The following is a 14,359-nucleotide window of genomic DNA, read 5'->3' on the forward strand; positions in this document are numbered from 1 at the left end:
ATCTTAATCCTTCTAATAGTTATAAGCTGCTGAAGTTGAGCTGTTCTTTTCTGTCTGACAACAGTGCTCTCTGCTGACACCTCTGTCTGTCTCAGGAACTGTCCCGGAGCATAAGAGGTTTGCTGTGGGGATTCGCTCCTACTCTGGACAGCTCCCGAGACAGTTGTCATCAGAGAGCAGTTAGACAGAAAAGAACAACTCAACTTCAGTAGCTGATAAGTAATAATAAACTGATGAGTAATTTACAAATCTGTTTAACTTTTTGGAGCCAGTTGATCTATATAAAAAAGTTTTTTCCTGGAATACCCCTTTAACCCCTTAAGGACGCAGGACGTAAATGTACGTCCTGGTGAGGTGGTACTTAACGCACCAGGACGTACATTTACGTCATGTGCATAACCGCGGGCATCGGAGCGATGCCCGTGTCATGCGCGGCTGATCCCGGCTGCTGATCGCAGCCAGGGACCCGCCGGCAATGGCCGACGCCCGCGATCTCGCGGGCGTCCGCTATTAACCCCTCAGGTGCCGGGATCAATACAGATCCCGGCATCTGCGGCAGTGCGCGATTTGAATGAATGATCGGATCGCCCGCAGCGCTGCTGCGGGGATCCGATCATTCAGAACGCCGCACGGAGGTCCCCCCTCCTGCCTCCGTCCGGCTCCCGGCGTCTCCTGCTCTAGTCTGTGATCGAGCAGACCAGAGCAGAAGATGACCGATAATACTGATCTGTTCTATGTCCTATACATAGAACAGATCAGTATTAGCAATCATGGTATTGCTATGAATAGTCCCCTATGGGGACTATTCAAGTGTAAAAAAAAATGTAAAAAAATTTAAAAGTAAAAAAAAAGTGAAAAATCCCCTCCCCCAATAAAAAAGTAAAACGTCCGTTTTTTCCTATTTTACCCCCAAAAAGCGTAAAAACATTTTTTATAGACATATTTGGTATCGCCGCGTGCGTAAATGTCCGAACTATTAAAATAAAATGTTAATGATCCCGTACGGTGAACGGCGTGAACGAAAAAAAAAAAGTCCAAAATTCCTACTTTTTTAATACATTTTATAAAAAAAAAATTATAAAAAATGTATTTAAAGTTTTTTATATGCAAATGTGGTATCAAAAAAAAGTACAGATCATGGCGCAAAAAAATGAGCCCTCATACCACTGCTTATACGGAAAAATAAAAAAGTTAGAGGTCATCAAAATAAAGGGATTATAAACGAACTAATTTGGTTAAAAAGTTTGTGATTTTTTTTAAGCGCAACAATAATATAAAAGTATATAATAATGGGTATCATTTTAATCATATTGACCCTCAGAATAAAGAACACATGTCATTTTTACCATAAATTGTACGGCGTGAAAACGAAACCTTCCAAAATTAGCAAAATTGCGTTTTTCGTTTTAATTTCCCCACAAAAATAGTGTTTTTTGGTTGCGGCATACATTTTATGATATAATGAGTGATATCATTACAAAGAACAACTGGTCTCGCAAAAAAAAAAGCCCTCATACTAGTCTGTGGATGAAAATTTAAAAGAGTTATGATTTTTAGAAGGCGAGGAGGAAAAAATGAAAACGTAAAAGTTAAATTGTCTGAGTCCTTAAGGCCAAAATGGGCTGAGTCCTTAAGGGGTTAAAATAGTGATCTCCAAACGGTGGAGCTCCAGCTGTTGCAAAACTACAACTCTCAGCATGCCCAGACAGCCTTTGGCTGTCCGGGCATGCTGGGAGTTGTAGTTTTGCAACAGCCGGAGGTCCACAGTTTGGAGACCACTTCCCTAAAGTATACTGTTACTTTGTAATTCACTTCCCTAAAGTATATTGTAACTTATTTATTGTAAGTTAAACAGATTTGTAAATGACTTCTATTCAAAAATCTTAATCCTTCCAGTACTTATCAGCTGCTGTATGCTCCACAGGAATTTCTATTCTTTTTGCATTTTTTTTTGTCTGACCAAAGGGCTCTCTGCTAACACCTCTGTCCCTGTAAGGAACTATCCAGAGCAGCAGAGGTTTTCTATGGGTATTTGTTCCTGCTCTGGACAGTTCCTGACATGGACAGAGGTGTGAGCAGAGAGCACTGTGGTCAGACAGAAAAGAAATTCAAAAAGAAAATAACTTCCTGTGCAGCATACAGCAGCTAATAAGTACAGGAAGGATTAAGATTTTTTAATAGAAGTAATTTACAAATCTGTACAACTTTCTGGCACCAGTAGATTAAAAAAAAAATTTCCCAGCGGCATACACCTGAACCATGGATATTAACCAAGGATATTCACCTGTAGGATTGTCTTTTTAACCTATTGGACCTCTTCAGCACAATTGCAGAAATGAGTAAAATGTACAAATGCAAAAAAATGAAGAAATGAAATGTATTCCTAGTATAGATGTGACTTCCCATCTTTTCACTGGGTTAGAAGGCTCGACCAGGCTCCACAGACATTAAGATTAAATTATGTATTATGGATTAGCATTGCTGTTATGAGCACTTAGTCTGAGCGGGGTGGCTGGTAATGGAAACAGCCAGTGGCTGATGGATTTTAAGTTAAGTAAGCCTTATAGGACCTGTTAACTGGACCATCTGCTCTCCATCTCATTAAACTTGTACCATAAGACCATTGTACTATACATCATACGTATTCTAGCGATTTTATAGTTTCTATGAGTCCCTGTAAGACTTCTTATACCAGATTTTAAGTTCTTTATAAGTTTTGGCCTTAAGGGCCTGAAAATTATGTTTGTTTAATATTTTTCCCAATTAAATTTGTTAAGTTTATGTTAGCATAGTAATAGACTTTTACATTTATCTGTAAACTACTATATTGGCAAACATGCATGTACCAGTGCGTTATTAGAGAGAATGTCAGCTCTATATTATGCTCAGAGCTGAAGACACATACTGACAGCCGATAGGGAAATAAAACAAACTGTCTATTAGCTGATGGCTGTTTGCAAAGCTATAAAATCATGCGGTGTGTTCCACTGTCCAGCTTCCAACTTCAAATGAATGGGATCAATTCTGCAATCGACTTCCCTCCAAAGCCTTTTTTATAGCGCCGGAGGGAAATGCCGATGGATGTGGAGGGGGCCTATGACTTTTGAGCTTAGAAGAAAAACATGATTTCATAACTTTGCAAACAGCCATTAACTAAGAGTCAGGCATAATTTGTTATATCTCTCTATCAGTTATCTGCCCATGACTGCAGCTCTCAGCGTGATATAAAAATGACATATTCCCTTTAATGCATAGGCTTCTGTTAATACATGTACAATGCGTATTCGGGTCTCTCACTGTCTCTATCAAATGATTATTACCTTTAAGCCTCACAATGAGTAAACAAAGCGAGCCCCCTTACCTTTGTCAGTTACAATAATAATCTTTATTTATATACTTTACAATACAGAGAGTACATGTAGAGCCAAACTCAGACATTACATAGTACTAAACTAAGGAACAATTCAAACAAAAGGGCTCAGGATCCTGATCCCAAGAACAATCTATGAAGAAATAGGGTGATATTAGTGCTTTAACTTTCCAATGGGCCAGCCAACTTATATAATATATAGTCTAATGCACATAAAGCTGCATGAAAGAGTTACCAGCCAGTATCTGGATATGTCCGGCATTAGGGTACAAGGAGCGTGGGGAATACTGTTCATTGAAGTGATTAGAAATAATGGCGATAAAAGGACAGGGGAAAACTTGTAATGTGTTTCTAAAGCATACTTAGAATTGTGGATACTGGGATATCACATTCCAGAAAAATAATCTTGATGACAAAAGGTTGACATTATAGGAGAGGTTAAATGGGCACATCTTGGACAGCATTAACCTTTTTTATTATACTTCATTAAATAATTCTCCTTTACAGAATTGAGAGCATATAAAAAAAAAAGACCACTAGGGGTCCCCATACCATCCCGAGTACTACCCTTCTGGCTGCAGCATTATCTTTGTCCCAGCTGAAGCACAGGCTGGGACAAAGTCTAGTAAGTGAGGGTGGAACTAGCACTCCTCTATGCTCACTCCTGTCCTATCAGACTGCAACATGAAAACAGAGAGGATGGGGTTACAGAGCAGGTTGCAGTGATTGGATGAAGAGACCCACAGCACAGCACAGCAGACACAAGAAGGAAGTGAATGCATGGTGAGTGAGGGCGGGCTCAGTGCTGCTTTGGACACACTCCTTCCTGAGCAGTGGATGTTGGAATGAGTGAGCAGAATAACAGAGGGATTTGTGAGGCAAATATAGAAGCTAGACACATAAAGACAAGTTAAAGGGGTACTCCGCCCCTAGCATCTTATCCCCTATCCAAAGGATAGGGGATAAGATGTCAGATCGCGGGGGTCCCGCCACTGGGGACCCCCGGGATCTCCGCTGCAGCACCCCGCTATCATTACTGCACAGAGCAATCTCGCTCTGTGCGTAATTACGGGCAATACAGGGGCCGGAGCATCGTGACGTCATGGCTCTGCCCCCTCGTGACGTCACGGCCTGCCCCCTCAATACAAGTCTATGTAGACTTGCATAAAGGGGACGGGCCGTGACGTCACGAGAGGGCAGAGCCATGACGTCACGATGCTCCGGCCCCTGTATCGCCGGTCATTACGCACAGAGCGAGTGTGCTCTGTGCAGTAATGATAGCGGGGTGCCGCAGGGAAGATCCCGGTGGTCCTCAGCAGCGGGACCCCGGCGATCTGACATCTTATCCCCTATCCTTTGGATAGGGGATAAGATGCTAGGGGCGGAGTACCCCTTTAAGCATCTGCATGACCTAGTGAGTAACATAACATAAGAATCATATTTTTTCTGTGATAGGATGGGTACACTTTAATTGTAGATCACTGGCTGAAGGTGAGATAGTCAAAAAGGATGCCAGGAAGATGTAAAGGGGTGCAGCAGTGTGGAGTGTGTTTTTGGTGAACTTGATGAGTATAAGGTGACTTACAGAAATTGTCTTTAAACTGTGGACCTTCAGTTGTTGCAAAACTACAACTCCCTGCATGCCCGGACAGCAATTGGCTGTCCGGGCATGCAGGCAGTTGTAGTTTTGCAACAGCTGGAGGCCCACAGTTTGGAGACCACTGACTTACAAGAAAAGGGCAGATTGTGGAGATGTTTTTGGGATGAAGTTGACATAACTGTGCAAGTGATCCATTAAGCATAACCCCAAGACAGCGGGTGTGTTGCCTAGGAGTTATAGTAGTACTACACTTGTAATGGAGCAGCCAGGCAAAGATAACTGAGATCCATGAAGTAAGGCTCGCTAACATGCGATTATCCTCGCTCATTCTCCTAGTGAGGGCTCTAGCTGAGACCCCAACTGATCAAAGCTTTTGATTTGTCTCTGTGATATGTCAAAGGTTTTGTTGTTTTTGTTTTGTTTTTAATTCCAGGAACACACTTGAAAGGTTAGTAGATGGTGAAAACTAAAAGAAATTCAGCTTTTGAAGGATATAGTTTCACATAGAAAGAGGACATGATGTTGGAGACATCCGATTAGTGTTTTATACATTGCAATAAGGGATACTCCGGTGATACTCCGGTTTTTTTTTAAATCAACGGGTGCCAGAAAGTTAAACAGATTTGTAAATTACTTCTATTAAAAAATCTTAATCCTTCCTGTACTTGTTAGCTTCTGAATACTACAGAGGAAATTCTTTTCTTTTTGAAACACAGAGAGGTCTGCTGACATCATGAGCACAGTGCTCTCTGCTGACATCTCTGTCCATTTTAGGAACTGTCCAGTACAGCATATGTTTGCTATGGGGATTTCCTTTTACTCTGGACAGTTCCTAAAATGACAGAGATGTCAGCAGAGAGCACTGTGCTCGTGATGTCAGCAGAGAGCTCTGTGTTTCAAACGGAAAATAATTTCCACTGTAGTATTCAGCAGCTAATAAGTACAGGAAGGATTAAGATTTTTTTAATAGAAGTAATTTACAAATCTGTTTAACTTTCTGGCACCAGTTGATTAAAAAAAAAATAATAATAAAAATTCCCAGAGTACCCCTTTAAATATGGGGTCTAGGGGATCATATTGATAGAATCAGAGGTCAACCACTGCACAAAGGTCAACCAAAGCATATCTACTCTACCCACACCATCACTGTATACAGGTAGGATACACAAAGTAGGTGTTACGCCTAGCGCTCCGGGTCCCCGCTCCTCCCCGGAGCGCTCACGGCGTCTCTCTCCCCGCAGCGCCCCGGTCAGTCCCGCTGACCGGGAGCGCTGCACTGTCATGGCCGTCGGGGATGCGATTCGCGCAGCGGGACGCGCCCGCTCGCGAATCGCATCCCAGGTCACTTACCCGTCCCGGTCCCCTGCTGTCATGTGCTGGCGCGCGCGGCTCCGCTCTCTAGGGCGCGCGCGCGCCAGCTCTCTGAGACTTAAAGGGCCAGTGCACCAATGATTGGTGCCTGGCCCAATTAGCTTAATTGGCTTCCACCTGCTCCCAGACTATATCTGATCACTGCCCCTGCACTCCCCTGCCGGATCTTGTTGCCTTAGTGCCTAGAGAAAGCGTTTACTGTGTTTGTCCATACTGTGTACTTGACCTCCTGCTATTGCCATATTGACTACGATTCTTGCTGCCTGCCCCGACCTTCTGCTACGTCCGACCTTGCTCTTGTCTACTCCCTTGTACCGCGCCTATCTTCAGCAGTCAGAGAGGTTGAGCCGTTGCTAGTGGATACGACCTGGTTGCTACCGCCGCTGCAAGACCATCCCGCTTTGCGGCGGGCTCTGGTGAAAACCAGTAGCAGCTTAGAACCGGTCCACTAGCACGGTCCACGCCTATCCCTCTCTAGCACAGAGGATCCACCTCCAGCCTGCCGAATCGTGACAGTAGATCCGGCCATGGATCCCGCTGAGGTTCCCCTGCCAGTTGTCTCTGACCTCACTACGCTGGTCGCCCAGCAAGCCCGACAGATCGCCCAACAAGATCACCAGCTGTCGTACTTGACCACCATGACACAGCAACTTCAGTCGCAGCTACAGCAGCTTCAGTCATAGCTACAGCAATTTCAGTCACAGCTACAGCAGCAACAACCATCTTCTCCGCCGGCTCCTGCACCTCTTCCGCAGCGAGTGGCCGCTCCTAGCCTCCGCTTGTCCCTGCCGGACAAATTTGATGGGGACTCTAAGTTTTGCCGTGGCTTTCTTTCGCAATGTTCCCTGCACTTGGAGATGATGTCGGACCAGTTTCCTACTGAAAGGTCTAAGGTGGCTTTCGTAGTCAGCCTTCTGTCTGGGAAAGCTCTGTCATGGGCCACACCGCTCTGGGACCGCAATGACCCCGTCACTGCCTCTGTACACTCCTTCTTCTCGGAAATTCGAAGTGTCTTTGAGGAACCTGCCCGAGCTTCTTCTGCCGAGACTGCCCTGCTGAACCTGGCCCAGGGTAATTCTTCAGTGGGCGAGTACGCCATCCAATTTCGTACTCTTGCTTCCGAATTATCATGGAATAACGAGGCTCTCTGCGCGACCTTTAAAAAAGGCCTATCCAGTCGCATCAAGGATGTGCTGGCCGCACGAGAGATTCCTGCCAACCTGCAAGAACTTATCCATTTGGCCACCCGCATTGACATGCGTTTTTCTGAGAGACATCAAGAGCTCCGCCAGGAAAAAGACTTAGATCTCTGGGCACCTCTCCCACAGTCTCCGTTGCAATCTACGCCTGGGCCTCCCGCCGAGGAGGCCATGCAAGTGGATCGGTCTCGCCTGACCCAGGAAGAGAGGAATCGCCGTAGGGAAGAAAATCTTTGTCTGTACTGTGCCAGTACCGAACATTTCTTGGTGGATTGCCCTATTCGTCCTCCACGTCTGGGAAACGCACGCTCGCACCCAGCTCTCGTGGGTGTGGCGTCTCTTGATTCAAAGTCGGCTTCTCCACGTCTCACGGTGCCCGTGCGGATTTCTCCTGCAGCCAACTCCTCCCTCTCAGCCGTGGCCTGCTTGGACTCTGGTGCCTCTGGGAATTTTATTCTGGATTCCTTGGTGAATAAATTCCGCATCCCGGTGACCCGTCTCGTCAAGCCGCTCTACATTTCCGCGGTCAACGGAGTCAGGTTGGATTGCACCGTGCGTTACCGCACAGAACCCCTCCTGATGTGTATAGGACCCCATCATGAAGTCATTGAGTTCTTCGTCCTTCCCAACTGTACCTCTGAGGTCCTCCTCGGTCTGCCATGGCTCCGGCTTCATTCTCCCACCCTTGATTGGACCACCGGGGAGATCAAGAACTGGGACTCTGCCTGCCATAGGAAGTGCCTCTCCCCCCCTCCCAGTCCCGTCAGGCAAGCCTCAGTGCCTCCTCATGGCCCCCGTCCTGGTGTCACACTGCCCCGTGCCAGGCTTCGCCCTCTGCCCTCCCTCCCCATTCCCACTCCTGCTGTACTGCCTGCCATTGAGGAAACCCTCCATTCTTTCCCGGTGTCCTCATCCCAGGGGAGGCAGTTACCGGACAAAGAAAAGGGGAGACCTAAGGGGGGGGGATACTGTTACGTCTAGCGCTCCGGGTCCCCGCTCCTCCCCGGAGCGCTCACGGCGTCTCTCTCCCCGCAGCGCCCTGGTCAGTCCCGCTGACCGGGAGCGCTGCACTGTCATGGCCGTCGGGGATGCGATTCGCACAGCGGGACGCGCCCGCTCGCGAATCGCATCCCAGGTCACTTACCCATCCCGGTCCCCTGCTGTCATGTGCTGGCGCGCGCGGCTCCGCTCTCTAGGGCGCGCGCGCGCCAGCTCTCTGAGACTTAAAGGGCCAGTGCACCAATGATTGGTGCCTGGCCCAATTAGCTTAATTGGCTTCCACCTGCTCCCAGACTATATCTGATCACTGCCCCTGCACTCCCCTGCCGGATCTTGTTGCCTTAGTGCCTAGAGAAAGCGTTTACTGTGTTTGTCCATACTGTGTACTTGACCTCCTGCTATTGCCATATTGACTACGATTCTTGCTGCCTGCCCCGACCTTCTGCTACGTCCGACCTTGCTCTTGTCTACTCCCTTGTACCGCGCCTATCTTCAGCAGTCAGAGAGGTTGAGCCGTTGCTAGTGGATACGACCTGGTTGCTACCGCCGCTGCAAGACCATCCCGCTTTGCGGCGGGCTCTGGTGAAAACCAGTAGCAGCTTAGAACCGGTCCACTAGCACGGTCCACGCCTATCCCTCTCTGGCACAGAGGATCCACCTCCAGCCTGCCGAATCGTGACAGTAGGAAAGTGTTAAAAGACAACAAATCATTCACAATCAGCTTGTGAGGTCTGAACATGCCATGCTAAGTCTGGGTATGTTGGATAAAGTGCTATTTCCTTCCTACTGTTCCTATTTTTCCTTTGTCATTGCTATATAACTGCTGAGTGGATATATATATATAGCACATGGTAATGGCCCCATGAGGACGGCAAGTTCAGAAAAATAATTCTATTTACTATACCATTGGTGTTATTATATTACGTATACTAGGATGAGTACATCTAAGTCCAACTAAAGCAGCACTGCCAAAAAGTGACGGGAGATTACTATCTATCTGTCCGTCTGTCTGTCTATGTATCTATCTATCTATCTACAGGAATCAAAAGAAGCAGCACAATCAATATGCAGATATGCGGGTGCCAACAATCCAAAACAGCCTTGGTCCAGGGCTCCTAAGATACAAAAAACAATAAAAGGAATTGCAGCACTCCAGCACTATCTATCTATCTATTATCTATCTAGTTCACATATTCTATCTATCTAAAAGGAGAAAGGACCGCAGCACACAGAGAATCTTCAGTGCAAAAAACTGTTATTTATTCCATCTTCGGCAAGAAATACAAAAAAGTGCAAGGTTTCGGTAGTTTCACACCACCAGGCCTGAAGATGGTGGTGTGAGATTACCGAAATGTTGCACTTTTTTTCATTTCTTGCTGAAGATGGAATAAATAACAGTTTTTTGCACTGAAGATTCTCTGTGCGCTGTGGTCCTTTCTCCTTTTATTGAAGCTGGGGTCCTTAACCAAGTCTCCTATAACTGCGTGCACCTTAATACTATTTATTGTGAACCGGCGGATGTGCTGCTTCTTTGGAGTTCTATCTATCTATCTATCTATCTATCTACAAGCAGGAGAATACAGCAGCACACTGCTAGCACAAAGATACAGATAAAACATGAAATGCTATATTGCTACAATGAAAAATTGGGGGGCTTCGCTTACCATTTGGCCAAATAGTTTGGACCATCCCACCACGATAAGGTGACCTAGCAGTGTGCACCTGTATGCCGGGTCCATGCAATAGTTTGGTATCAGTATGTGCTGGCCAACTTATCCTTTTTTTGTATTTATCTATCTATCTATCTAAGTCCAAAGGAAAGCAGCACTCCTATTGTGTTCGGGTGCAGGCTGCAGAGTCCTGGTTAGGTGCTCCTCAGCAGCAAGAAAACAAAGACAGCAGCACTCCGTTTGTGATGAACTAGTGCGTGGCTTTATTATTTTTTTTTTTTTCAAATCTTTATTTAGTTTTTTCAACCAATATAAGACAAAGTTGTGAAGCATAAATTGACAAAGCTGTAAATCAACATTGCTTGAGCATGAATCGAAAAAGTCAATACCTTCAAAGATACAATGAACTCCTGTTCACAATCTAAGGCAACTAAAGGTGCTGTCATATGGGTATACATTTCTTAATATGAATTAGAAGTAATCTGTCTAGCGTTACCTCGAACTGCGTCAAAGGGCAGCGGTAAAAAGACGTTCCGTGTATCTTTCACTTATCGAATTAAATCAACAAACTATTGAAAGTCATTTGTATCTAAATTGCTAAGGTAAACAATTAGCGAGTAAGAAAGAAAAAGAAGAGAGGTAAAGTGAAAGGCATAGGAGAACGAGGAGGAGATGAGAGAAAAGTGGGGGAAAGGGGGGGGGGGAAAGGGGGGGGTGAAGGGTAGGTCAATGGACTATGTCATGGGTCTACTGATTACACTGGGATACTGAGGTGTCACCAGCTCCTGCTGTGTCAATATTTGCCTGTATTGTCTCCTTGAAGTGAATCCAAGGGTACCACGTTTTACAGTATTTGTCGTATGAGCGGATACTCCAGCTAGATAGTTCTTCTAATCTACAAATACTGGCTACCTTTGCTAGCCATTCTTGCAAAGTTGGGGGATTAGGCTGTCTCCAGTGGAGAGGTATTAATAATTTTGCCGCTGCCAACAGATGAGCCAGAAGTGAGTGTTTGTGCAGGGTATTTCCCCCATGGGGTAAGCCCAAGAGCACTAGCTGTGGGGTCAAGTGTACTTTTCTGCCTAGAATCAAGTCTATGTGTTGTCCCACTGCCTTCCAATAATCAGTGATTGACGGGCAAGTCCACCACAAGTGTGATAGAGAGCCAGTTTGCTTACAGCCTCTCCAGCATTCACCCGTAGGGGAGAGGCCCCAATTATATAATCGTTCAGGGGTCCTATACCATCTTGAGATGAGCTTAAAGTGGTTTTCTTGGAGTTTCACACATTTTGAAAAGCCATGGGAGTTTTTTAACACCACTGACTTTTCCTCCGTCGTCAGTGACAAACCCAATTCTTTCTCCCAGGACAATAGGTACAAAGGATAAGCATTTCCCCCTTCTCTATTGATATGGGAACGAATAAATGGGAGTCTAATTTTAGATTCCGCTGCTGACTGCGATGCTGTCTCCAACCAAGTGGGGTCTTTCCTTACGACGTACACCTTGAGCAATGCCCGGCACATGCCCTGTATAGCCTGTATGTGTAGGAAGTGTAGAGTTCTATTCGGTAGAAGGGAATGTAGTAACTCTTGAGTTGGGGGTGAGTTTTCCAGGCATATGTCTTTGATTGGGATAGAATTTAATTTGGACCAAATGTCAGATTGAGCATGTGTTGAGTGGGGTAAGATGCTTGGAATCAAAGAGCCGGGTAGTAAGGGTGAGATTGTGTGCGAGGTGAAGGCGTCCCACTGTCTCTGTTTGTCATAGGCCTGTTTCACCGTCAATGTACCTACTAGCAGAGGGTTTGAAATCTTTGATATGAGGTTCCGTGTGGGCAGCCATGTAGCTTGCAGGTCGGACACACCAGGTGACGTCAGTTGTGACATCTCTAACATGATACCTTGCAGGAGGCTGGTACCAGAGGAAATCTCTATCCATCTCTGCAAGTGTGTCATTGTGTACAATTGTGATACGTCTGGGATGCCCAGGCCCCCTAAATGTTTGGGTTTGGTTAGTAGCGAGTGAGGTAGGCGAGGTCGTTTGGACGACCAGAGAAAAGAAGAAAACTCCTGTTTCCATTGGCGAAGATGGCTAGGTGGGAGTTTCAGGGGAGCCATGCGGAGTAAATAGAGTACAGATGGGACCACATACGTTTGGAGCAGATTCCTCCTTCCCATCCAGGAGAGGAACAGAAGTTTATACGCATCGAGTTGTATTTTTAGTGCGTGGCTTTATTAACCGGATTAGCTATGTTTCGGCGGTCTCACACAGCCATTATCAAGCCACGCATTATCAAGGGCTTGATAGTGGCTGTGTGAGACCGCCGAAACGTACCTAATCCTGATGAATAAAGCCACGCACTAATTCATCTCAAACGGAGTGCTGCTGTCTTTGTTTTCTATCTATCTATCTATTATCTATCTATTCCACATAATCTATCTATCTATCTATCTATCTTTACATATCTAAGTACAATGAAAGCAGCACTGTGAAAAGTCAAGGAAGGTTTCTATCTATCATTTTCACATATTCTATCTATTTAACATATTCTATCTATTTATCTATCTATTATATATCTATTTCACATATTCTATCTATCTACAATATCTACCTACCTATCTGTCTGTCTGTCTTATCTATCTTACACAGTTTTAGTATTTCCCAGAAGAAATATTCCCTCGTGTACACCAGCCTCCAGTACATTTCCTTTTCCCCTTCCCCAGTACACTGACAGTCTTTTTAGCACATCATGTTAGATAGTCTTTTTGTTAAGGATACGTTGTTTATCTTCTGTCACTTACTATAACATGTCAATAGCAGTTCTAAAGGCAGAGATGGGATACAGAGAAGTCAGGAGAATTGAAGGGATTTAAGCCGTGACTGTAGAATTAACCATATTTTTGTAAAAAAAAAACAAAAAAAACATTTAACTAGAAGCATTGCTCTTCTGTGTATGTATACTTCTTATATGTCCAAGGTTTAATGCACATGCATTCCAAATGCTTTCTTCTCACAAGGCAGTAAAAATCTGAATGGTATGTGTAGCCTATGCATCATCCATGGATAGCATGCAGGCTATTGGCCTAATTCTGCATATCTTTTACCTTGCCCTTTGAGAGGCCTGCACTTTGAGATATACACTGACACCCACACCTGTATCTTATTGACATTTCAGATCTGTAAAGATTCCCTTTATTATACCTACATGTGCGGCTTCAGCTGGTACAGATTGCAGTTTCGATATTCCTCCACTTTTTCAGGTGTGTAGATGGAGAGTTGCTTGTAGGGGTTCACTGATATGACTACATTTCCTATATAGGTCTGGTATACAGAAGAGGACACAAGAAGTGAGATCTATGCATTTAAAAGGACACAGAACTATAAAAAAATGTACATTTTATTGTAAGTAACACAGAAGATGTATAGTATACAATGAACCCAATTCAATCACAATGTTCAAATATATGAATGGACAGTACAGAGATCGTTCTAGTGATCTTTTTATTCCTAAATAACCATGACAAGGGGGCATCCTCTACGAAAGAGCAGTGATACTATGGAACTCTCTGCCACATGATGTGAAGTCTGAGTCACTAAACAAGTTCAAGGGAGGCCTGGATGTTTTTCTGGAGAGTAATAACATTAGAGGTTATGGATACTAGATTTATATGGATAGAACGTTGATCCATGGATTTATTCTGATCGCCATATTGGGGTCGGGAAGGAAGTTTGTTCTCTGTCATGGGGCAATTGGCATCAGCCTCATGGGCTTTTTTGCCTTTCTCTGGATCAACACAGTAGGGTTTTAGGTTGAACTCGATGGACTCTTGTCTTTTCTCAACCTTACAAACTATGTTACTATCTTACTATAAACACTGGAAGTGGAGAGAATTGGAAAACGCTCGTTCGTCGGCTGATTGGATCTTTTGTGCAGCCAATGAAATCATTATGAGCCGCACAATGGGGGAGATTTATTAACACCTGTGTTGAGTAGTGGTGCATTTGCCCATAGCAACCAATCAGAAGAAATCTGATTGGTTGCTATGGGCAAATGCACAAGTCTTCCTCTACGCAGGTTTAAAAAAATCTCCGCCATTATCCAGTGTAAATAGGTGTTGTATGGCAGAAAATGTATGATTTTGAAGGACT

At 44.8% G+C, this 14,359-nt stretch overlaps 1 protein-coding gene across 4 annotated transcripts in view; it reads right to left on the reverse strand.

Moving 5' to 3' along the window:
• Positions 1–14,359, reverse strand: part of MYO1A (myosin IA) — a 106,660-nt gene that overhangs the window by 53,540 nt on the left and 38,761 nt on the right. For all 4 annotated transcript variants that reach the window (XM_056562509.1, XM_056562508.1, XM_056562510.1 and 1 more), the window contains one exon: positions 13,416–13,531. In XM_056562509.1, coding sequence (XP_056418484.1) covers positions 13,416–13,531 — 116 coding nt within the window. The remainder of the gene's footprint in view (positions 1–13,415; positions 13,532–14,359) is intronic.

This window comes from Hyla sarda, chromosome 2 (genome assembly GCF_029499605.1).
Source record: "Hyla sarda isolate aHylSar1 chromosome 2, aHylSar1.hap1, whole genome shotgun sequence".
In the NCBI taxonomy this organism is placed as follows: Eukaryota; Metazoa; Chordata; class Amphibia; order Anura; family Hylidae; genus Hyla; species Hyla sarda.